Raw genomic sequence first — 24,764 nt, 5'->3', positions numbered from 1 at the left:
TATCAAGAATACACCATAGAGACTCTGGGTTCTGTTATATTCCTCTGCGTAGTTTTGAATTTTGTTTTCTGAAGCAGTTAATCTAGCTGGACTCAAAGTACAGACTTTGTCTCTCATCTTAAACTTTCTATTCTCTTGGCTTCTGGGAGAGCAGTCTCTTCTGGTTCTCTATCAACTTTTTTGTCAACTGCTAAAAAGAAGAACCTAATAGAATTTATTGGTTCCTGCTCCCTATTAGAAGTAATTTCAGTGGAAATTTTTGTAATGACATTAAGGATAGAGGAGAAAGTTCAGGTAGTAATAGTAATATTGTCCTAGAGTAAAAATAAAAATAGCTGAAAAATAATCTGTTCTAGGTAGTGTTCGCTACTGCAGCCTAAGCAGCACCTTCCTTCTTAGCTTTTGGAAATCAGGTAGCATTTATTGATATTTCTTGGTTCAAGTTTCTTGGTCCCCACTGCTAAGATTCCCATGACTAGGCCTCTATTACAATTTTTTTTTCTCTCTAGATCTCTAACTTAAGGAGGAACCTTTAACTTCTCTTTGTCGGATGCTTTGGATATTACAATTTACTAGGCTTTTATGCCACAAACTTTTTTTCCTGCATCCTTTTTCCTTACTATGTCAGAGGTAGAAAGTGCCACATTGCACAGTGACTTTATTTTTCTAATGAAAAGAAAATTTAATCTCCACTGATTCTCTTTTCTTGTGTTTGAAGATTCTTTTAATATAAAACTCCGATATGCACAGAAAAAACTTGTTTATCTGGTATCTACTCTAATGGGTGCTTGATCTCTTTCAAATCTCCTTTATTCTGAAGCACTAAAGGTTTTCTTTTATAGTGGACTTTAAAAAATAATTTTAAACTTAGAGAAAGGTAGAAAGTACAGAGCTTAATGTTAACAATTATACAACCATAGTATAATTGTCAACACCAGGAAATTAATGATGATGTAATCTTATTAAAATTTTTCCAGTTTTTCCTACTAATGTCTTCTTTCTGGCCCAGGGTCCAGTCTAGGATCCAACAGTGCATTTAGTGTGATGTCTCTTAAATCTCTTCCAATCAATTAACAGTTCCTTAGTCTTTCATGATCTTAATGCTTTTGAATAATTTGATTACTTATTTTGTAGAATATTCTTGAATTTGGGTTTTTCTAATGTTTTCTCATGATTGATTGAGGTTGTTCATTTTTGGTAAGAATATCACAGAATCGATGCTGTACCATTCTCAGTCCCCTAAATGTTTGTAATACAATTATCTTAAATATCTCCATTACATACATTAAGAACCATATCAGACAGTCTTACAATTTTTGTTTCTAATGTCCAACATAATTTAGAAAAGCCAAGAAGAGGAGGAAAGTCTACTGTATATTTATCAACGTTTTTACTCCTTTCTGTGTTTTTTCTTCCTCCCCAGTTGAGTTCAGGATCAAGCTTTTATCATCTCCTTTCTGTCTCAAGACCTTACATTGGCCATTCTTTTGGAGGAGGTAGGCTGGCAACTTACACTCAATTTCTACTCATTTGAGAATGTTTTGGGTTCCCCTTTATTCCTTAAGGAGAATTTTGCTCAGTATAAAATTCTGGGTTGACAGTTCTTTTAGCAAAATACTGTGCCAGTTCCTTATGGCTCCATGGTTTCTGCTGAGACACTGCTGTCGTCGGATTGTTTCATCGCTGTAGGTCAGGAGTTGTTTCTCTCTTACTGCTTGCTTCTAAGTTCATTCTTTGTCTTTAATTTTCAGAAGTTTGATTATGTTGTGTCTTTGTGTTTATTCTCTTTGGGATTTGCCCAGCTTCTAGAAACTGTAGGCTTATATCTTTTACCAGAATTTAGTACATTTTAAGCCATTATTTCTTCAAATTCTTTTTAGCCCCAATCACTGTCTCTTCTCCTCCTGGGATTCTGATGACACAAATATTAGATCTTTTGTTATGGTCCTGGAAATCTCTGAGGCTCTGTTCATTTTTCTCAGTCTGTTTTCTCTCTGTTGTCCAGATTGGGGAATTTCTATGTTTCTATCTACAAGTTTACCAAATCTTTTCTCTGTTTTCTCTACTTAGTTTTTAATTTTGGTTATTTTATTTTTCAGTTATAAAATTTCTGTTTGGTTCTTCTTATACTGTCTGTTTCTTTGGTGAGACGACATTTTGTTCATTTGTTTCAAGTGTGTGTGTAATTGCTTTTTAAAACATTTTTATAATGGCTACTTTAAAACACTTGTCAGATGAATCCAACATCTACATCATCTTGGTGGTGGCATCTCATGATTGTCTGTTCTCATTCAAGTTGAGATTATCCTGGCTCTTGGTATAATGAATGATTTTCTATTGAATCTGGACATTTCAGGTATAATAAATCTCTGTCTCTTATTTAAGTCTTCTGTTTTAGTAAGGCTTCTCTGACATTGTGCCAGCTAGGGATCTTGGAGTGCCACCTTGTTATTTGTTATGGATAGAAGTTCACTATGGGTAGAGTTCTGTTGACACCCTGGTGGGAGGAGGGGGACGTGTTATAGCTGCAAAGTGGTAAAAGTCCTGACCCTTCACTATGCCGCTTCTGAGACCTCCCCAGTGGGAAGGTATAGCATGCCTCATTATCACCAGATAGAGACAAAAGCCTAGGAATCCAGTAGGGATAAAAGTTATGACTCCCCTTCAGCCTTCTCGGTCACCACCCTAGTTGGGGAATTGGGTCACCTCATTCATCTGGCAAGGGTAGAAGTCTAGGCTCCCCAGCTGGCCTTTGCTGATGGGTGTGGGGATGGGGGTGCCATATTTTCAATGGTGTTTGGTTGGAATAGGGCAGTTATTGTCTAAATGTTTTTTGTCTTGCTAATTTATTCCTTTTCTGGCCCTTTGGATAGAGCAGATTTTCTTGGGGCTTTATTGTTAACTGTTGTTATTATTATTTTCTATATCCGTTGTCATTTCCCTGTTGCCAGCTTCTCTAGCACATAGTCCAGGAAACATGAGGCAAAGAGAAAACTGAGGGATACACCATTCTGTTGTTTCTTGAGTCTTGAAATCCCTAGCTTGGATTCTTCCTCCTTCTCTCCTGCTTTCTGAATCCTTTTATGTTTCTTTTATATATAATATCCAGAGCTTTTACTTAGACTTAGCAGGAAGAATAGGGAAAAGTAAATCTGTTTCATCTTGTCTGGAAGTAGAAGTCACAATGGTCTTTGCATCATGAATGTAATTATATTTGAAAAGCAAATATAGTATGTTTCTAAAATCTGTAATTTCTGAGTAGAAAGCAAGACATTCCAATATTTTTATAAAAAAATAAATGCTATTATAAATTAAACTGATATATAATGAAAAGATTTGTAAGGTCTTGTCTTTGAAGTTTAAAGTGATAATCAACACAATACAATGCAACAGAATTCTAATACATGAAAATTAGAGTTGGTTGGCCCTATTGGGAGAAGACTGTGTTAGTTTACTTTGGTGGTGTACTAACTGCCTAAATGAACTGCAATTTTCCTTTGACCTTGGAAAAAGTGTTTCTTATTAAAAAGCTACTTTGTTTTAAGCCCTATAGATTTTAATGTGTCTTGTTATAAATATGTAAATGGTTATAAGTGGGTATGTCAAAACATGAGTGCACATTATAAAAGATAGAAGCTTCTTTTCTGGTAGCTATGAAATTGACTGTTAAAAATCACCTAGTGCTTTTTTTTATGGAAATGTCAAACTAAAATAACTATATATGTGTGTGTATTATTTTCTTTCTAATTAATTGGCTTCCTCCTTAGACCTCCACTGGCATAGTGAGTAGAAACTGAAAAGCAAAGAAAAAAGACTTAGGATTTTTGTTGTATACACACTCATCCCGTAAAGTAAGAATGCAGTTATCGCCTTGACAATATTGATAACACATCTGTTGTTGCATTTGCTAGGCAATTTTTATCTATGACTTACACTAGAAATAAATCTATATATCTCTGCTAGATTTTGTATGCCAGATACAGGCATGTAATTTTCAAAGCTTATCCTAAGCATAGAATTTCTGAAAGAGAGAAAAGATAATTATAAGTTTAGTCGCAGTCTTTACAATGTGATGTCATTCATTCACTTAGAGCCATTAATGTGACAAGCGTATTGCATACAGAATGAAAGAGATTACTCCAACAGCTTGAAACACAGGTACATGACTGAACATGTTAAATATATGTTTACATTTTAGTTACAAAGGAGTTGATTTTAGTTATGAAAAGGATCAGGAGAAACTTTAGAGAAAGTCAGTGACAGACATTATCCTAATGTAATATTACTCTTAATAATTATATGTCTTGTCATGCCTTTTATTACATTATTATATGTGTTACAATAGTAATAAGAATATCTAATGTATTTATTTTAATGCTAATCGTGAGCCAGGCATTGTTCTAAGTGCTTTTCATAGAGAAACTCACTTTATTTATTACATATAAATTAATTCATGAGTTGAATATAGAACTAACATAATGTGGCTTTTAACCGTTGACCACAGTTGACCCAAATAAGTAAGATGATGTACATGTCATCGAGTGATCTAAAAAAGCAGTTAAGACTGTTTAATACAAATTTAAGCTATTTATTAGGGCAATATTTATCAAATTATACCATTTCACATTTTGCCAAGAAAATGCTATTTTGTGTGTTAATAAAGATACAGGTCTTCCATATAGCTAGTATGCAGACTGCAGAAGTCAAGCATGTTTTGACATGTTTATTCTAAGTTCCAGTGTTACACCTGTCAACTCTTTAGCTCCTTGCTGCCTTTTCTTCTCTGTGCAGAGCTTCCATGCAGTCGCTAGAATGGGATTTCCACCTGCTCCTGTGCAGTAGACCCCACCGTTAATGAGCCTGAGATGCACTAATCAAACATGTTTTCTTGATACAGTGATTGTGTTAGGTATCACATATGAATGTACAAGCGTTTATCTTTCCTTAGTGGTCTAAAGAGCAACTTTCTTTAAACACGGGTCTTTTTCACACCCTCCTCATTTTTGTCCCACAGAGGGTGACCATTAAAAACATCTGACAGACAAGCAGTTTCCTGCTGAGATTTAGTAAAATATTTAGTAGTCCTGCAACATCAAGGAACTTCAGCCCTGCAGGAAATGGTTTGATTCAACTTTTTTTGGAGGTAGGAGATAGGGAATTTACGTTTTCATTTGGATGCCCCCTCATATTTTCAAATGGGCATGAAAAAATTTGCATACCTAGCTTTTGGTATAAATTAGTGTAAGGCTTGTAGTATTTTTCTTTATTTCTCAAGTTATATGAATAGCTGAAGTGATATGTGTCTTCTCTTCAGGAAAAAGAAATCTCTAGACTGGCAAAATCAGTATTAGAATGGACAATTATAGCATCTCATCTGGGCTTATGTGATTACAAGTCAAAACTAGAAAACTTATTCTAAAATAAAAATTATTATAGATTGTGAATTTCAAAGACAGCCACATTGTTTAATTTACATATATTGAAATTTTTGGCCCATCTTCTAATGGAATAATTTTTGTAAATTCATAAGACAGAAGCAAAATGTCAATTTACAGTAGTTGATAGTGTTATAAATCCAAAACAAGTGCTGTAACATTGTAAAAATCAAGATCAGTTGCTAACATTTTAGAGTACCAAAGATAGCAAAATGATATGATTTATAAACAATGAATCTTAAAGTACACATAGGAGATGACTTTTGTAATCTTCTAAAATTATCTTTATTCATTTTTCTTTAATCAAAATCATCAAGGTCCTGTGACATCGCATAGTGGAATTCTTAAGGCCACATTTGTGGAAATACACTGCTCTGTTTTAACAGAAAGATGTTGCTCTGTCATTCTGAAGATTTGTGCATTACAAGATGTAGTGGGATTTTATTACCCTAATTATTTTAGGCTAGTGATCCTAAGAATTCAGTGCCGATGCTTTAAATCATAGAAAGCATTTTTCTGTGTAGAAGGATGAATTTCAAAATGTCACTTGCCCAGTATCATTTTTTTTGACATTCACAATTTTATGAACTCTAATGTTGTTATGTCCAAGAAGAAAACACAAAACTGATGAGAGCCATATCAAACTTGTTTTTACAAGTGACTGATGGAGTGATGTGTAAGGTGTGACTCTTCCTTAAGGCCTCTTATCTGTATATTATTACTTTTTGTTTAATTTGGAATTGTGTCCTCAATCAGTAGTTTCCTATATTTTTCACATAATTTGATGTGGCAGTCTTAGTGTAGTGGAAGGTATAAACATGGAATGATTTTATATTTCTCCAGTCACCACTTTCCTCCATACACCGTCAGATCTCCCATTCATGTTTCTTTATGATTTCTAGTTACCTTTAGTTTTTAAAAGTTGAGTCTAGTTCACAGTAAAATGCCAAACTCTGATCTCCGCCATTGCAAGCCAGTCAATTTGGCTCAAGACAATTCTAGGAGGGAGGGTGTACGTTGACTTATTTTTCCCTTCCTCCATACCCCATCCGTTTCGTTTCATGGCCTTACTGCACTGGTGTTAGGAGGCTTGGAGGGGGACCAGGGTAGGGGAAGATGCCACCCTAACCTGGTTTTATCCATTACTGGTTTCCATGTAGATGATCTTCATGATTTTCTCGAGGCAGTGTTTAGTTTCTTCCAGTTCCCTCTGTCCCTGAGGGACAGCCATATTTCCTTTGGACTTTACCAGTGGTCCTTGCCCCTGACCCCCTCTGTTGATAGATATGTCTTTGTTTGGCCTGAGTATCCCTTTGGCTTCTGCAGAGCTTCTCTTTCATTCCCTCCAAGGGCCATGAATATGTAGGGTGAGCATATCTCCCTTCGTCCTTTTTTTGTTTTCAGGCATACTGTGTGCCTGGACTCCTTCAACAAGCTCTCAGTTATCTCCAAACTCAATCTCTTTATTTTCCTATGTTTCCAAACTGCAAGGGGCACACATTGATTTCAGTCAAAATTTCTTTTCAAAGGAAGCTTATAGGTTCTGCTAGGGGACAGCATGTAAGTACTCCCACTCTGTATTAGCTGTTTTCTTAGAGCTGCCTCACTCATTGAAAATGCTGTATTCTTCATAAGGGTGACAATCAAGAGGATTCCCTCCCCTTCACTTCCCCCTTCCCAGTTCCTCTGTGTATTACTTATGGTTGGACCAGTTCTGACTCTTACTAAGGGGTTGGGAATAAGGCCTAGCCTAAATGTTGGCAGCTCTTTACAGCTCATTTTGTTGTTGGCTATGGTCCTGGTATTGATTTGGGGGCAGCGGAAAAAGCCCCATGGGGATTAGGTTCTTTGTAAGTGATAAAAAGCCCAGTGACTTAAATAAAATAGATGTTTATTCTTTCCTCATGTAAAGGTCTGGAAGCTTGCAGTCCAGAGCTAGTGTGATGGGTCTGTTCCATGGAGTCTTCAGGGACCCAGGTTCCTGCCTACTCACACCACCCTACCATCTGTAGGTTTCAGCCCTTGTCCTTTGGCTAAAGATGGTAATGTCCACCCATATTCCAAGCAATGGGCTGACAAAATGAGTCAAGAAGAAGCAAAAGGCAGACACTTGAAATCTCTTTTTAAAGTTTCTAGGAAGCTGTTGTAGAGTTCTTTCGTTTACATTCTACTGAGCCACATGGTGTCATAGCTACAGGGGAGCCTGGGAAGTATGAACTTTATTCTGAGCATTCAAGTAGTCAGCTAGGAATTACTGCGGAAGAATCTAAGAGGACAGTTGGCAATCTCTGTCACATTCACTGGGTGCTCTGACATTTTATTTGCGGCTATGTGCAGAATTACACCTTGACATTTGTCTGTTCTGTATGAGTTGTATATGGTCGCCAGTGTTGAAGGTCTGCAGAATGCACAGTGGTTATAGGGTATTGCAGGCTTCCAGTCAATTGTGTACAGTTAGGAGAAAGTTAAGTCTTTCAGTTAGAGTATCTAAGCCAAGGATGCAAATGCAGTGTGGAGTTTGTATTTTCTACTGGGGTTGTCTTGTGGTATTTCTGTCCTTTGTAATTTTCATTTCCCCAGAAGAAAGAATAGAACTGCAATAAATTGGCTAACAAAGAAGTGTATTCACTGTCAATTTGGATATTTAGGGAAGTGTCATGTCTCTCATACAGACTTTCAATTGATATCAAAGGGCGATTATATTTTATTTTAAAAGGCATGTTTTATCATAGCACTATATACGACATAATATTTTAACGGTACCATAAATGGCTGTGAGCTGTAGCTATTTTAGTGTCACCATTTATTGGCTTTTGCATAAACCTGTTATGTGATAAGTTTCATTTTCCCCCATCATATTTAGCTGATGCATAGTAAACAACAGTTCCACATTCTTGAACTCATATATACTGAGTGACCTTTCGATTTGCTTAGGAGGTATAGTGCGGGGATTTAGAACTGTTGTCAAGTCTTTTCCCCCAAAGTTAACTTGGAAAAAATATTTTTATAATAAAATCTTTAAGGTACATTGGAAACAAGCTTTGTATATTGCCTTGATTTAAACTCTAAACTACTTTTTATGGATTCTAGGAGGTTTCCCTATCTTCAGGGAAACTGATGGCAAATCTTAAGCCTACTGGCTTTAAAAAGTTCGATTATTAAACTATTAGACTAAGATCCATGTTGTTGTCATTTTCAGTCAGATGTATATTTTCCATGACAAAATATACATGGACCATAATCTATAATAAAGGTATATTATGAGTATGTTACAGCAGTCAGAATTAAGCCGCAGGAAACTAATATGTGTTTTAATTTTCTTCCTCACAAATTCAAGATTTTCACCCAGGCTTTTATCCTAGACCTATACACATTTAACAAATTGAGCAAGTTATAACTAGTGAAACCAATTTTCTCTATAATTAGTAGGAATTCCATTCTATAGACATGTTTCGTTAATTTATCATAAAAGCAGTGCTGTTTTTGCTTTGTTGGCTTAGAATTAAAATAAACACTGCTTGAAAGAACTTTTGTAAAACTAGATAAATGAGAGGATGGAAATTTTCCCACTGGGAAGATGGACTCACACTTCCCTCTACCCCCCATTTACCCTACCTCTGCTATGGAATGTCTTACATGTGGTTTTAATAATGGTTGGTTGTATTTAACTAAAAGAAAAATAATAATATAGTAACTTTATTTTGGTCTGCACATTAGAAATCATTTTCGTTTAATTCATTTTGATTGTAATGTCAAAAGGTCAAGCAGAATATGATGTAGTGATAGCTGTATATATTTAACAGTGGTTTTCTAGGGACTGTAATGTAGAAATAGAAGAATGTCACTACCAATTAAGTGGCAGTCACAAAGTCAAAGATGAGCGAAAATTCAGGTTGACAAAATTCCATTGGAATCAAGTGAACTTCGACTTATGCTTCCCCTTGAGTCTTTCATGCATTATGCATTATGAAAAGCTGGACTATAAAGACAGGTATAGCATTTAATTGTGAATTTTTCTACTGGCTATAATAATGTAAAACATTTTATAAAGCATTTCCTAAACTCTTTTAAAACTTCAAAAGTACTTAAAATGGAATTAATAGATTTTCCGTAGATATTGGAAGGTCCTGATAAGGTTTTAAATATTTGAACTGTGTTCTGCATAAATTATTTGAATTCTTCTGGAAATCTAGAGCCTTTGGAAAGGACCTGTTGCATCTGGCTCCCTCTTACAAGTGGTGTTCAGCAGATTGCATGTGTTCTGTTATAGGTTCACTACTGTGATAGACAAAGTGGCAAAGAGTGTGTGACCTGTCTGACATTAGCCCCTGTGCAGATGACTTTCCATGCTATTGGAAGCTCCATTGAAGCCAGCCATGACCAGGTATAATATGCCACTGCCATTTTGCTGCGTTATGGCCCAGCTGAGAAATCAGAGACCATCAAAATGGAAGCTATGTGCACACATACAGCTTTGCTTTCCCTAATACATTATCCACTAGCACCATTTGCTAGAATTTTGGAAAAATCCAAAATTTTCGTGTTGGGAAACTGGTATCTTAGGAGATTTAAATTACTTTAGACTTCTAGTTTGTAGTTCATTATTAACTTAAATATAGAATTCTCTTATATGGAAGAAATAATTGCCCTACGAGTTATTTTTATTTTTAATAATTGCATATAAGAAGCAGGGTTAGCAAAACAATGTGGATCACACTGTAGTCTCACTGTAAAATACTCATTTAGTGAGGGTTTAGTATTATAGAATGTGTTTAAAATAACTGAACTTTCAGAACAATCAACTTACTCCCAGAATTTGGGATATTATTAAAATGATACTCTAGTGTTGTTTCTACTTTTGAAGCTTTATTTCTGAAATAAAGCTAAAAATCTGAAAAGTATATTGTTTCTTAATAACAAATTCCTTTGTTTAGATAGCAGCTTGAAAACGCATCCTGTCTATAAGATAATACATATTTTCAATTAAAATAATCATCAGATTAGACTAAACTAATGATCTGGGTCATAGACTTTCTAGTTTGGAGTCAAAATAAATACATATACACACAGTTTACAGTTTGACTAACCAGCTGTGCTTTCTAAATTAACTATTCACATGCAGAACAATGGTCACCCACTTTTATATCCATTTCTCAGTAAATTTGAGGATTTCTCATGGTCTTGCCTCACTAATCTTTTTTTCCTTCTCTCTGAGGAGTGCCTTTGCATGAAAAGAATAAAAGAATGTAGTAATGTATATTCTCAAACACATGATTTATTGTCCAACTCAAAAAAGACATTCTTTTCTAGTGCATAATGTCTCTGACATTGTGGGGTTTCCAATCATCTTTTGTTGATTGGTGGAAAGGTATGGTGGGGTTTAGGAAAAAGTAAGTAATTAGGCAGAAAATCTGAGTGTTAGGAACTAACCAGAGCGTAAGTTAGCTGCAGTTACCTGAGTGCATTCGTACCCTTTGTTTGGGACCCTGTTTTCTGGAATATTAAGTAAAGGAGTTGGAGACGACTTACAAGATCCATTCCAGGGCTACCATTTTATGATTCTGTGGCTGATCTTCCTGCTCTTGGTTAAATGAGACCAATAATAAACAGTTGACAGCATATTGACGTTGAAAGCAGCTTTGAGATGACTCCAGTGCTTCTCGGAGTTTGGCACTGACATATGCTCTAGCTGCAGGAAAGCGTGCAGCAGGAGGAGAGGGATGTGACCTAAATGAACTTACAGAATACATTTCCCTGTATGAAACTATAACTTAGCCGTGTGCTAGGTTCAGGAGAAATGACAAGAATGTTAGACATCGTTCCTGCTGTCATGGAGCTTGTAATCTAGCAACTTTACTACTTTGAACATTTGCCAAAAAGTCTAGCTACTGCTGTATCTCTCTATATCCCTTCATGGCAGAAACAAATGCAAGAGCAACATGAGATTAACCATCCTGCAAAGACCCCCCTCCTCCTTAGGCTGAGCAAACAAATGAAAGAGTGCTTCAGAAACCCACACACCTGAGAAGAGCAACCCGTTGTTAGCAGAGGTAGCATGTTCCTATAAAAGGATGGGAATAGAGACAGATCAAACCTAGATTTGCCATGAAGTAGTTGTGGAAACTTGTCTCTATACCTCTTGGAACTTGGCTTCTTCATGAGTAAAATAATGAGCCTGGTTCAGGCTTATGCCCAGTCCATGTGGCAAGGTATACAAAGTTCTGGGCTAGGGTTAAGTCCGCATGCCACCCTTACAAATTAGAAAAAAAAAAAAAAAGGTGCTTCTTCTTAAGGCATTTTACTGCTATCCAAATCCATAAGACCTACAACATGAATGGAGCCCCCCCTACACCCCCCACCCATGAGGTGTTCAGTACATAACCTGCACAACTGTACATATAGGTCTTAGACTAGATCTATCTGGAATGTCAATTTTACTCAATGGTAAGTAAATAAAGACATTTTTATATTGAAGCAAATACAGTTGCATTAGAGATGATGAACTTGCATGAAATTTTAAGGTAAAAAAAAGACTTTCAGGAAATGCATTGATAATAGGTGATGGTTGGAAGATGGATGGATAGGTGAATAAATGAAGGGAGCTGTGACTGGAGTGGTCATCCTATATACCAAATACTATATACTTTGGTGGCCTCCGAGGTGCAGTTGGAAGTAGGGGCGTGATCAGTGCTCCTCCCTTGTACTTGAATTATTGGGCTCGCTGAGGAAAGGAGACACAGTGAACCTCTATTCCACATCCTCTAGTTTTTTTTTTTGCATTATGTTGCTATTACCCTTTCCTCATACTGAGGGTCTGTCTAAGCAAAAAGTACTTCTTCACCATACCGAAAGCATAAACTTGATCTCATAAGTTGGAAAGGATGAACCACTAAATGCTTTTTTACCTGTTTATCAGTAAATACTGGAAAACATTTTAAAGCAAGAAAAATTAGTCATTTACAAAATGTTTTCTATTTTTAATTCATTTGAGCCAAAGCAATTGAACAAACAATAAGTATTCTGAGAAAAAAGTATATGTAAAATTTAGAGGCAATCCTTCTTATGAAACTCAAGTGGTTCCTGTCTATGTAGAAAAGTAAAGGTGAGAAGTGGAAGAGCTCTGTAGCCTTGAACATTTACAGCTTACCTCATAATTTTAGATTTAACTCTAGGAATTCAGTGAAGTAATGAGTAAATGTCTTATTCAGTGTATTCACTCATGTATTAGGAGTAAGAGGACAAGGACTGTTAAATATCTCTATCAGAGGTCCATACAGATTATGGAGTGGAGGAGAGAGATCCAGTATCATCTGTATGCTGATGATGTCCAAATGTGTGGAACTTTAATTCTCCCGCCTCCCCCTACCAAACTTGCCTCCCCCTCCTCCCCTGTCTTTTCCTTTTATCCATCCTGGTAGATGACACCACCAGCTACCTTGTTGCTCAAGCCACGCTCCTTGGAGCATATTTGCCTCCTCTCTCCTCATGCTACATCCAGTTCCAGTATCCCTTCCACTGAGTTACATCTGTCACTGGACCACTTCACCACCTCCAGTGTTGCCATTGTAGTCACTATCATGGGTTTTGTGGGTTTTTTTAAGGTTTTATTTTTAAGTATTCTCTACACCCAACATGGGAGCTTGAACTTATCAACACCAAGATCAAGAGTCGCATGCTCTACCAACGGAGCCAGCCAGGCACCCCCTTATCATGTTTAACCCAGACAATGTAGTAATCTTTACACTAGCTTCCTTTTTTCTACTTCTGTTCCATTGTGGTGTATCTTCCACACAGTAGCCAAAATTATTTTAAGTTAATCAGATCACATTATTCAGCTGTTCAGAACCTTCCAGTGGCTCCCCATCACACCTACTATAAATCCAAAATTTTTGTTATGGCATGTAAGTCCCTTTGTGATTTGGCTCTCTCCACCTCTCCAATTGTAATTCCTACCTCTCTCCTTTCCACTCATTATTCCAGTCTCATTGGCTTTGTTGCCAGTTATATCATGACAGATGAAAGAAACCAGACTCAAAAGGCTACATACTATAGATGCAATGTGTATGACATTCTGGAGAAGGCAGAACTATAGAGATAGAAAACAGATCATTGGTTGCCAGGAGCTGAGGAGGGATTGACCATAAATTGTCACAACAATTTTTGGGGTTGATGGAAATGTGGTTTATCTTGATTGTGGTGGTAGAACATGACTGTATGCATTTATTAAACTTACAGAACTGTATGCTAAAAAGGGTAAATTGTATTGTATTTAGACTATACCTCAATAAACCTTACTTTAAAAAAAAAAGCCAGATTCATTCCTATATCAGTGACCCATATATGGAATTGACCTCAGGAAATGTGGAAACATGACATCCCTTTCCTGCATTCTCTGAAAATGTTGGATCCCCCTTAGAATGCACTAAATTAAACTTAGACCCTGAATTAGAGCCTCTCTGAATGCTAGTGGTTAGTTAAGGCCTGCTACAGGCTTCCAGGATAATTATCTCCAAAAAGTGGTCTAAGCCTGCCTGACTTCAGGGAAAGGGTCTGTAGTGTTTCCCATTTGGGAGCTCTGACTTCTCATCCAGGCAGTGGACAGTCATTCAGGCTGGTTGCTGCCTGGGAGTCCCTGTGTTATCTGGGTGAAAATGTTCTATGTATGTTTGCTTTATTCATCACAGCAAATGTGATACTATAAATTTACATTAGTTTAGAATGTTCAACTGTCTAGAATTAAAACAGTTTAAATTTCCAGATACTGAGTTTCTTTTCAAATATTTTTTAGAAGACATTTGTTAACTGAACAACTCTCTGGGAATGTTGCACTAGGTACTAGAGCATACAAAGATAACTAACTTCTAGTCCTCTTAATAAGCTAGATAACTAAATGTAGTCTTCGGTGAGCTGATCATCCTGTGAAATTTTAAATCTACAGATCGTATGGTGGCTTCAGCGAAGAGCAGTCATCCTTATTCGTTAGTGAAGTAAAGAGCTCATCTATTTGGTAAGATGGAGGTAGTGAGGGTTTTGCTCCATGTTTTTCAGTAGATCCTATTTGGAAACTATATTGGTTACGGGGTATCATTAAAAGCAAAATCCTTTGTAATAGCGCAGAAAGGTTTTTGGAATCCTCTTGATATAATTTGGTATAATTCACCAAATATTCTTTCCTCTGTCCTTCTGGCCTGACACTTTACATCTTTCTTCATCACTCTTGGATGTTACCGAGCACTGCCTATCTCTCTCTCTGTTACTTACATCAGTCACCTTCTAGGTAGCGTCAAAATCATAAACTTCCTTCCCTGTCTTTTTATTTTTTCATTCACCTTTATGTAGACTGCATTATTAATCTCACAGTCTCAACCATACTGGGTAAGCAGACGTAGATGAGTTAAAGTACCGTAGCTTAACTTCTAGTTACCAGTTTACCACTGCCTGTCTCATTTTGTTCAGGTTAGCTTTGGGACTCACTTGCTTCATATAAAAAAATGAATAAATCAACCACCTAACCAAGCACTGACTTGCCAATGAAGTATAACGTGTGCAAATCACTATTTGCTGTAATCTTCTAGTCAACACAAAATGAAATTACGATGTGGAGTAAAGGACGATGCCTACTTAGCACAGTACTTAGAATTTGAGAAATGAACGATCCTTCAACAGGAAAGAAACAGGAACCAAATTTATATTAAGTGTGTTTACTGTGTACCAGATATTGTGCTAGACTCTGCATCCATTCTTTTGCTTAATTCTCATAATACTACGATGAGGTATAAACTATAGTGGTTGTATATTTGCTTCATTTGCTCCGTTACCTATAAGGGTTTATGTCCAGATTAGCAAATCAAGCTGAGTTGTTCACCGTGTGTGTGCTTTGACTGGAAATCAAGGCCGACTTCTCAGTGAAGGGACAACCATGAAGTGTAACAAGTTACAAATCTAATGGGTATTCTGTTCTACTTTTGCTTAGTTAAATTCTGCTCATGGGTTTTCTTTTTCTGATTAATTAAAAATCTCTTTCCCTTAGTAATTATTCTATAATGTCTTACAGTTGTATAATAATTTAAAACTAAGAAAGAAAAGCCTTCACACATAATAAATATATACTATCGCAACAATAATATATGGATTGATTATAGACTATATCCAGAACTTTGTGGTACTAAATGGACTTAAATGATAGTGCATATAGTCCCTTTGCCTTGAGGTAATTGTAGCCTAATGGAGTGTATCAGCTAGGATGCTTTTGGCTACAACTAACAGAAAACCTGACTCATACTGGCTTAAACAATAAGGAACCTTGTTATCTCCCATAACAGGAAATTCAGAGGAAGAGTGAACTCCAGGCTTAGTTGATAAAGTAGCTCAGTGATGTCAACAAGGACTCAGGTTATTCCATTTCTTAGCTCAGCTTCATCCTCTGGCTCATGGAAACATGGTCACAGTTTTTCTCTGTGTCACTGGGAGTGTAGCCATATTGAAAAGAAAATGAGAGATCTGATCTTACTGGTCTCCATTTAGGGGCAAAGACATCTATATCAGGAACTCCTTCAGCCATCTTTCCTTCATGGTGCAGGCTTGGGTTGGGTCATTCACAAACCCATCTCTAAACTAGTCACTGGCCAAGGAAATGAGATCACTATGAGTTTTTTATTTTTTAAAGATTTTATTTTTTAAGTAATCACCCAATGTGGGGCTGGAACTCATGACCCCAAGCTCAAGAGTCACATGTTGTGCTGACTGAGCCAGACAGGTGCCCCAAGATCACTATCAGTTTTTTGTGTTTTTTTTTTTTTTTTAAGATTTTTTTATTTGAGAGAGAGAGCAAGCAGGCAGGAGGAGGGGCAGAGGAAGAGAGAAAATCCTGAGGCAGACTGCCCCCTGAGTGCGGAGCCTGATGACGTGGGGCTCAGGGCTTGATCCCAGGACCTTGAGATCATGACCCGAATCAAGAACATGACCTGATCTGAAATCAAGAGTCTGCTGCCTAACCAACTGAGCCACCCAGATGCCCCAAGATCAACATGAGTTTAAATGCTTGGGGTAAAATGGTTGTTGAGAAGTTAACAACAGGGACTACTACATGAGGAATTAAATGCCATATATATAATTTTAAATTTTCTAGTAAACCCATTAAAAAATTTAAAAACAGGTAAACTTGCTCTTAATATATTTTATTTAACCCAATATATCTAAAGTATCACTTCAACATATAATCAACTTTTAAAATTATTAAGGTATTTAATCTTTCTTCATATATCTCATTTTGGACCAGCCAGAATATACTCTGAGTATATATAACTATCATTAGGAATCCATCATATATTTCCTAACGGAAATAAACTGATCTGTATGGTACCTTTAATTTGCCTAATCTATCATGCATACGCTTACAACCTCCTCAGGGTCCTGAATTAATTTCTTCAAGTTCTGGGCCTGCCTCCCGATTCTAGCACTCCACAGTGTGGTACACAAGTCAGCACCCACTGAAGCATGTCACTGGGGACTGCAATCCTCAGAATCTAAACAGGCACGAACTTCATAGGTTTGAGCAACAAGTACACAAGACAAAGTTTTTTATTAATATAAGAAGGACACACTTAAATGGCATTGGACAATAACAGACCCCATGTCATCATCACCCTAGAGGTATCTGTAATGGGGTTCTGGCACTCTGTTTTACATAGATGCAGTATGGGTTTTGAACTTCGGCTGTTTGATTTGCTCTGCATAGCAAGCCACCGAGCCGAGTGCCATGGGGTGTCGACAGAGAGGGTATGATCACTGCCGTTGGCAGCTTCTGCAAGGTCCTGCAGCTGCCAACATTCAAAACATAACTTGATTTGCATTTACTTTTTATGAAATACGGTGCCAAGAGAGAGAGTAGAAAGGCACATCACCTTTAATGTTTGCTTTGAGAAATTGCTTTCATATTTACTGATGTTGTTTCATATTGAAGTATTTAAAAATATTTCCTCTACTTGAAACATATCCCATGATTATAGGACTAAAATTTCTTCTTCTGACTTTTAACTCTATTATATGAAATTCTCATTTTACACAAATATATATTATAGTTAAGGAATTTAATCATATCTTTTTTTCTTTACATTTTATAGTTCAGTAAATTAGCCCAATAGTTCACATTGTGTTTTGTTTTTGTTTTGAGTTTTTCTTGAATTGAGATATAATTGACATATAACATTGTATTAGTTTTAAGTGTACAACATTTTATTTGAAATGACTGCCACAGTAAGTTTAGTTAACATCTATCACCACACATAGTTACAAATTCAGTCATATCTTCAAAGAACATTTCAGCAGGAAGTCGCTAGGAACAACTTCTCACGATAGTTAATAACTCGTTGATGGACTAGAATAGGAGTCAGCAAACTGGCCTGCCCGCCAAATCCAGCCTACCACCTGAATTAAGATGGTTTTTAGATTTTGAAGTGATGGAAAAAAGATCAAAAGAAGAGTAATATTTCATGACATGAGAATTTTATGAAATTCAAATTTTAGTGCCTACAAATAAAGTTTGATAGGAACATAGTCATGCCCGTTCATTCAGGTATTATCTATGGCCACTATACTCCACAGCATCAGAGATGGGTGGTTATGAAAAAGCCTGAAATACCATCTGCCTCTTTACAGAAAAAATTTGTTGGTCTAATCCCTGGACTAGAAGGAGAACATTAGGCTTTCACCTTTTGAATTTGTATCAAATGGTTATTTTATACATGGTCATTCAGAGTTCATTCTCTTTTAGAAAGAGCCAGTTTTCTGGAAATACTTCCCATATTATAGCACTAGTTAGATTTGATTGTGAATTTTGGATTTATTTACTCTACAATGGAAATCAGTTTTTTTTCCGTAAGGGAATAATAAGTCTTTCTTCATCAGCATTCATCAGAGCATTGAAAGAAAGTTTGTAGCAAAGGTTACTTTTTTCTCCTTTCGAAATCCCATTTAGAAACGCTACATAGCTGGACTTTTTTTTTTTTTTTAAGTCGTAGGGGATATTCTCTTGTTTCCATAGTGATCTTTCACTTCTTTCGTTTCAGATGTATAAGCAGTTTCTAGAACCAACAGTGAGTTATAGGGGAAGGTAGTGGGAAGACTAAATATTATGTATTTTATAACTGACTCATGATTTCATTTATGCTTAGTATAGCATGACCACATTTCTAAGAGGTTGCATATATCCAGTGATATTGTGCACACAAGTGACTTATTAACTTGACCTGTAAAATAATTTTGGACTATAGTCAAAACCTACGTACTTAACTTACTGCTTTCTTTCTCCCACTTTTTCCTGAAGTGATGAATAACAGCTATTTTAATCAACAGAAAGGGTGAAATTTCAAGTTTCAAAAAACCTGACTTTTCTCAACTACACTGAAAAAGATTTTTCAGGTGGTTGTTTGACCCATACCCCAGCCTACCTGTAGCTCAGTGTTTCACAACAGATTACCCCTTTGAAAATAATTTCATGTTCATGATCTCAACAAATTAAAGTACAGAACCAAAAGTATTTTCCAGATTTTTCTCCCTAATAAGTTTTGTTCAATTTAGGACCTACATACATACTCCATGTCAGTAGTTCCTTAATTTTTAATTCAGTATTCTACTTTTACATTATTTAAGTTGGAATTTAATATTTCTACTGTTCTGTAGAACTATATATTTGAAGTTGATTTGAAGATCGTTGGGGAAATATTCTACAAACCTTTCTGTTAACAGTTCATACTAATGAATCATAACCAGATACATTATTAAAACAATAAATACCATATGTATATAATTGGCTAAATGGATGTGAAAGTTATAGTGGAAAACTGTTGCATATATAGACTTTTTTAAAGTGACGATCAATGGAATATAGCTCCCTAGGCCACAGATTTGAGAGCGTTATTGCCCACTGGAGGTCTCTTTTACAACCTGAAGAGTATTACCTTCCTTGTAAACTCAAATTATGGTGTTGTGTATGATTTATTATACTATTTAAAACTGAAAAACAGAAACCTTCTCTCTCTTAGTAACACACCTTCAATTAAGTCATGCCTCTCCCCATTTCCAAAATTCTTTTTTAGACAAACCAGTTATTTTTCAGAATATTCAATTTTATTCTTTCATTGCTAATAGTTATTTGGCCTGCTCTCTTTGTTTCTAAGTTGGCAGCTACTGCCTTTTCAGATCACATATTTTAAAAATATCCTTTAGTTAATTTGCTTCTCTTTGCATCCTCTGATGAAAGAATGTGAAGACAGTTTTAAGCCCGCAAATATTTAACATATTTGAAATTAGTAAGGGTCAACATAGTGATAAAAAATGTCTGTTACCCTTCCTAGGCAATCCAGTGGTGTGCTCTTAGCAAACCTGGTATCTTTGGCAAGAAGTGTCACCATTCTACCAAGACCCACACTTAAATTTCTCACTCCGAAAGACTCATATGCCAGTAGGCTTCCTCCCTGGTTCACCTAAGGTCATATGCAGAGAGAGGTCATGCCTTCACATAGGTTCTTGCTGTAGAAGGAAACATAATAAGAAATTTTTCAGCTCAGGGACAGATTTGCTTTACTGCAGTTTCCATGTTTCGGATACATTTCTTCATTCTATGCCACTGTTTGCTGGTCTCCTTACCTAGCATATCCTTACTTGTTTTCTTGGCTGAACCTTGAACTCTGACTCCTGGTTATTTAGCTACTGTCTGCTCTGTTGGTTTGTCTTGGCCTACTAGTACTTTTGTTCTGTTTGACCTTGTACTGCCTAATTGACCATTGACATTGGCTTCTGAGTGTTGCGTGTCCTTCACCTTGCATTACAGAGACTCATTGTTCTCGTATTGCTCTCCAAATCCAAAAGTGCCTGTGATTGACAGAAGTCCACTTTATTGATATTATATTCTACAGTCATTATAAAATCCAGAGAATATCAATTGACTTGGTGGGACTGATACTCAGTTTGTGTCCTCTGATATGGCTATACATACATATATTAAAATGTGTAAATGCTTTCATCCTACTTGGTAAATAGCTGCTGGCCCATATTCCACCCACCTACAATCATGGCCTCATGTCTAGGACCTGTAGGACCTCTCCATGATCCAGGTACTAATGGATCATTTCTTGGGCCAACAGGAGTTTTCAGGACTGTTTTGTTGTCTGATTTCATTGATTGGTGTTCATGCCACACAAATTATTAAAAATGTTAAATATCACTTCTGCTTTCAGAGGTATATGTAAGAGTTAAGTTCTTCAAGGGGAGAGGCATAGAGACATCCTAAAGTGATCATTTTTCTTAAAAGATTTTTGAAAATTTCCATAGGAAATCAAGAAGCATTTTATTAATTCAGCAATCATGTACTAAACATGTCCATCACTGTACTAAATGATAAGAAGTATTTCCAATTTTGTAAACTGGGAAAGCCCTCAAATTGAGTATAATCAAAAGTTGGAGGTGGGATATATGGGAACTCTTTGTACTTTGTGTTCAATTTTACTGTGAATCTAAAATGCTCTAAAACATAAAATCCATTTAAAAGGAAAAAATATTGGAGAAACAACAAAACACATACAGAAGTAATTGAGGACTGAATGAAAGCTGACATGTTTAGTGTCAGAAATGTTTACAAAATCTATGTGTGTATATATGAATATTGAAAAGCTTGGAATACAGACATGATCAAGAGCAGATTAAGCCTCTTCTAGGAGTTCACCTGATTAAGCCTCTTTTAGGAATTGATGGACCAAAAGTTGAAAGATCACAAGGGATCTCCACATAGAGGAAGCAACATGAGAAAAATTAGAAACATGGAAATTGGCAAAGGAATATGTGGGGAAAAACTCAACTTGGTGGGAGCCCCAGGAACAAATGATGTTGCATAAAATCGAAGCCGTTGAGTACATGTTGACGGCTAGGTTAAGAAGTATGACTTTGATGTTTTTGTAGCAAAGAACCGTTCTTCAGTCAGCAGCAGGGGTTATGATTATGCCGGCGTCTGTAAGATCAATCTAGTAGCCAGATGCAGAATTGACTGTGGTAGGAAGGAAAGCTTCTATCATAGTAATTCAGGAATGAATGGGTGCTGGTTATCTTGATGGGCGTGTCTCTAAAAACAGCAAGAAAAACAGCATCTCTCCCAGAGACACGTTGCATGAAAAGAATCAGCGGACCTTCGTGACCAGCTGAGTATGACAGAAAGAAACGGATTAAAAATAGCTTCAAAGGCACACTACCGATATGGCAGAATGAAAGCTGGACAATTGTTTTCAAAAAGCAACAGTGAAACTAGACAAAATTATCAAAAAAAGCAATTTTAGGACTCTGGAAATTGACCCAAAGCACTCAACAGATTGAAAAGCATTTATTCATGGAGACGCTAGTGGACTTCAGGTAAGAAAAGTAGGATTCTGTGGAGTTCCTGCCTGGAGCTGTGCCCCACCTTCAGGCTTAATCAGCGTAGTAGTTCTAGAAGGATGAGGAAAGCCATGAAAACCAGCAATTTCACTGGAGGAACGACCTCACTTGATTTAAAGTGAAGTGTGAAAAACCCTATGCCCATGAGCATTGTGAATAACAATAGACATCTTGGTGGCAAACAAATAGGAAAGGTTAGCTAGCAGCTTAGTAAACCTGAGGTTACAGTCTTGGTTGTCAACAGCAAACCAACAGACTAGCCAAAAATGTACCTAGGAGATTTGAGAAGTGATGCAGTGGAAGTGGCCTTGATAAACCAGCATATATTTCTGGCTGATCAACAGACTTCATGCATCGGAATGAGAGACCAGAGAGGGCCCAAGCTATCTATACATCCCTTGCTGCACATGGAATTCTGCACATATACAGAGGAGATGCAAGAGGGTCTGGCAGAAAGTAAATGCCAAGGCAGACTTGAGAACTGCTTGAGCTTTGAATGAGCTCCCCAACCCAAATACAGCTCCACTCCCCAATCCAAATACAGGCAGTGTAAAAGATCTGTCGGCTCATCGTGTTTGAGCACAATTACTAACCAATAATTGACGGAGCTATACAGACACAAGGGTGATTCCTAGGAAATCAGGTTTAAAAATGAAAACAAAACTAAAGAAACTGAGTAAAGAGACACACACGGAACCATATGCCATGGGGAGATCTAGTCCACAGATTTAACCTAGTCAAATTCATAGCAGAATAACAGCAACAACAATAACCCTGAGAGAGGAACATCAAAATCCAGAGTTATTACAATATAGTATCTAAAATTCCAGTTTTTAACAAAAAATTACAAGATATGAAAAGAAAGGAAAGGTTTACCAATACCCAGTGGGAAAAAGCTGTGGGCCCAGATGTTGGACCTAGCAGACAAAGACTTCAAAGCAGCTATAATAAATATGTTCAAGTAATGAAAGGAGTTATGTTTAAGAATTAAAGAAAAACATAATGACAATAATTCAACAAATAGAGAATTTCACTGAGGAGATATAAGTTATTGAAATGGCCAAATAAAGTTGAGAATTACTGAAATGAAAAAGTTGCCAGAGGAATTCAACAACAGATTTGATATGGCAGAAGAAAGAACCCATGAGCTTCAAGGTGGATCAAAAGAAATTATCCAGTCTGAAAAACAGAAAAAAGAATGAAAAAAATGAACAGAGCCATATCAAGCAGCATCTGGGCCAACATCAAGCAGCATATAAAAAGCATTAAACACCATTATCAAGGTTGATTTAACATGTGGAAATCACATACTGTATACATCCTATTAATAAAGGAGAACAAACACAATAATCTCAGACACAGAAAAAGCATTTGACAAAATCCAACACCCATTCCTCGTTAAAAACTCTGAACAATTTAGGAATAGAACTCTTAGGAACTTTCTTAACTTGATACAGTACATCTAATGAAAAATCTACAGCTAATGTCATCTTAATGGTGAAATAATGAATGCTTTCCCCCTAGTTTGGAAACAAAGCAGGTTTGCCTGCTCTCAACACTTCTGCTCAACATTATACTAAAGATTGTAGCCAGGGCAAAAAAAAAAGGGGGGGGGGAGGAAAAAAAAGAAAAGGCATGCAGCTTGGAATGGAAGAAACAAAACTGTTTTTATTTGTAGATGACGTGATCCTGTATTCAGAAAATTCTAAGAAATCCACATGTATACACACATACACAAACACCTATTAGAACTTAAAAACAAGTTCACAAAGGTACAGGATACAAATTAATATTAAAAAATCAATTGTGTACTAGATACAAATATACCAGAAACAAATATTCCAAAAATAAATTTAAGAAGATGATTTCTTTCACAATAGCATCAAAAACAATAAAATACTCAAGATTCCATTTAACCAAAGAGGTATTAAGACTTTTACTTTGAAAGCTACAGAACATTGCTGAGAGAAACTAAGGATCTAAATATATGCGAGACATTCAACATTCATGGATTAGAAGACCCATTATTGTTAAGTTGCCACTTCACCCCAGATTGACCTATAATGTCAATGCAGTCTCTATCAAAATCCCAGCAGGGTTTTGTTTTGTTTTTTAGAAATTGACAAGCTGATCCTAAATTTAGTGGAAATGCAAAGAGCCTAGAATAGTTAAAACAATTTTGAAGAAGAAGAGCAAAATTGGAAGACTTCCACTACTCAATTTCAATTTTTTTAATATAAAACTACATTATTCAAGTTAGTGGCATAAGGATAGACGTGTGGATCAATGGAACAGAATCAAATGGAACAGTCCAGAAATGAACCTTTATATATTTAAGTTCAGTCTATTTTCCACAAAAGTGCTGAGGAAATTAAGTGGGAACAGATTGTTTTTTCAAGAGATGGTACTGGGAAAATTAAATATCCATATGAAAAAACATGAATTTAGAGTCTTACCTCAACCAAATACAAAAATTAAACTAATAGTAGACTTAATTGTAAAACCTAAAGATGTGAAACTTCTGGAAAAATCGTAGAAATTTTCATGACTTTGTCAAAAACTAAGGATATACTGTATGGTGACTAACATAACATAATAAAAAATTATTAAAAAAATTTTTTTCATGACTTTGGGTTAGGCAAAAATTTAGATGCAACACCAAAAGCATAATCCATAAAAGAAGAAGTTGGTAAATTGGATTTTATCAAAACTTAAAACATTCGTTCTTCAAAAGACACCATTCAGAAATAGAAAAGGGGGGGGCCTGGGTGGCTCAGCCATTAAGCATCTGCCTTTGGCTCAGGTCATGATCCCAGGATCCTGGGATCAAGCCCCGCGTCGGGCTCCCGGCACAGCGGGAAGTCTGCTTCTCTCTCTCACACTCCCCTTGCTTGTGTTCCCTCTCTG

General features: G+C 36.4%; 1 protein-coding gene across 36 annotated transcripts in view; it reads left to right on the top strand.

Moving 5' to 3' along the window:
• Window positions 1–24,764, top strand: part of STAU2 (staufen double-stranded RNA binding protein 2) — a 313,412-nt gene that overhangs the window by 202,737 nt on the left and 85,911 nt on the right. For 31 of the 36 annotated variants that reach the window (XM_026495883.4, XM_026495882.4, XM_044382757.3 and 28 more), the window contains one exon: window positions 9,706–9,819. The exons of 3 other annotated variants lie outside the window; for them this stretch is intronic. In XM_026495883.4, coding sequence (XP_026351668.1) covers window positions 9,706–9,819 — 114 coding nt within the window. Of the gene's footprint in view, window positions 1–1,423; window positions 1,991–9,705; window positions 9,820–24,764 lie in introns of those variants that run through there. 2 more of the 36 variants (XM_057307916.1, XM_048212631.2) reach the window with 1 other exon arrangement.

The sequence above is a fragment of the Ursus arctos genome, unplaced genomic scaffold, assembly GCF_023065955.2.
Source record: "Ursus arctos isolate Adak ecotype North America unplaced genomic scaffold, UrsArc2.0 scaffold_6, whole genome shotgun sequence".
Taxonomy (NCBI): domain Eukaryota; kingdom Metazoa; phylum Chordata; class Mammalia; order Carnivora; family Ursidae; genus Ursus; species Ursus arctos.
This window is presented reverse-complemented; position numbering and strand designations above follow the sequence as displayed.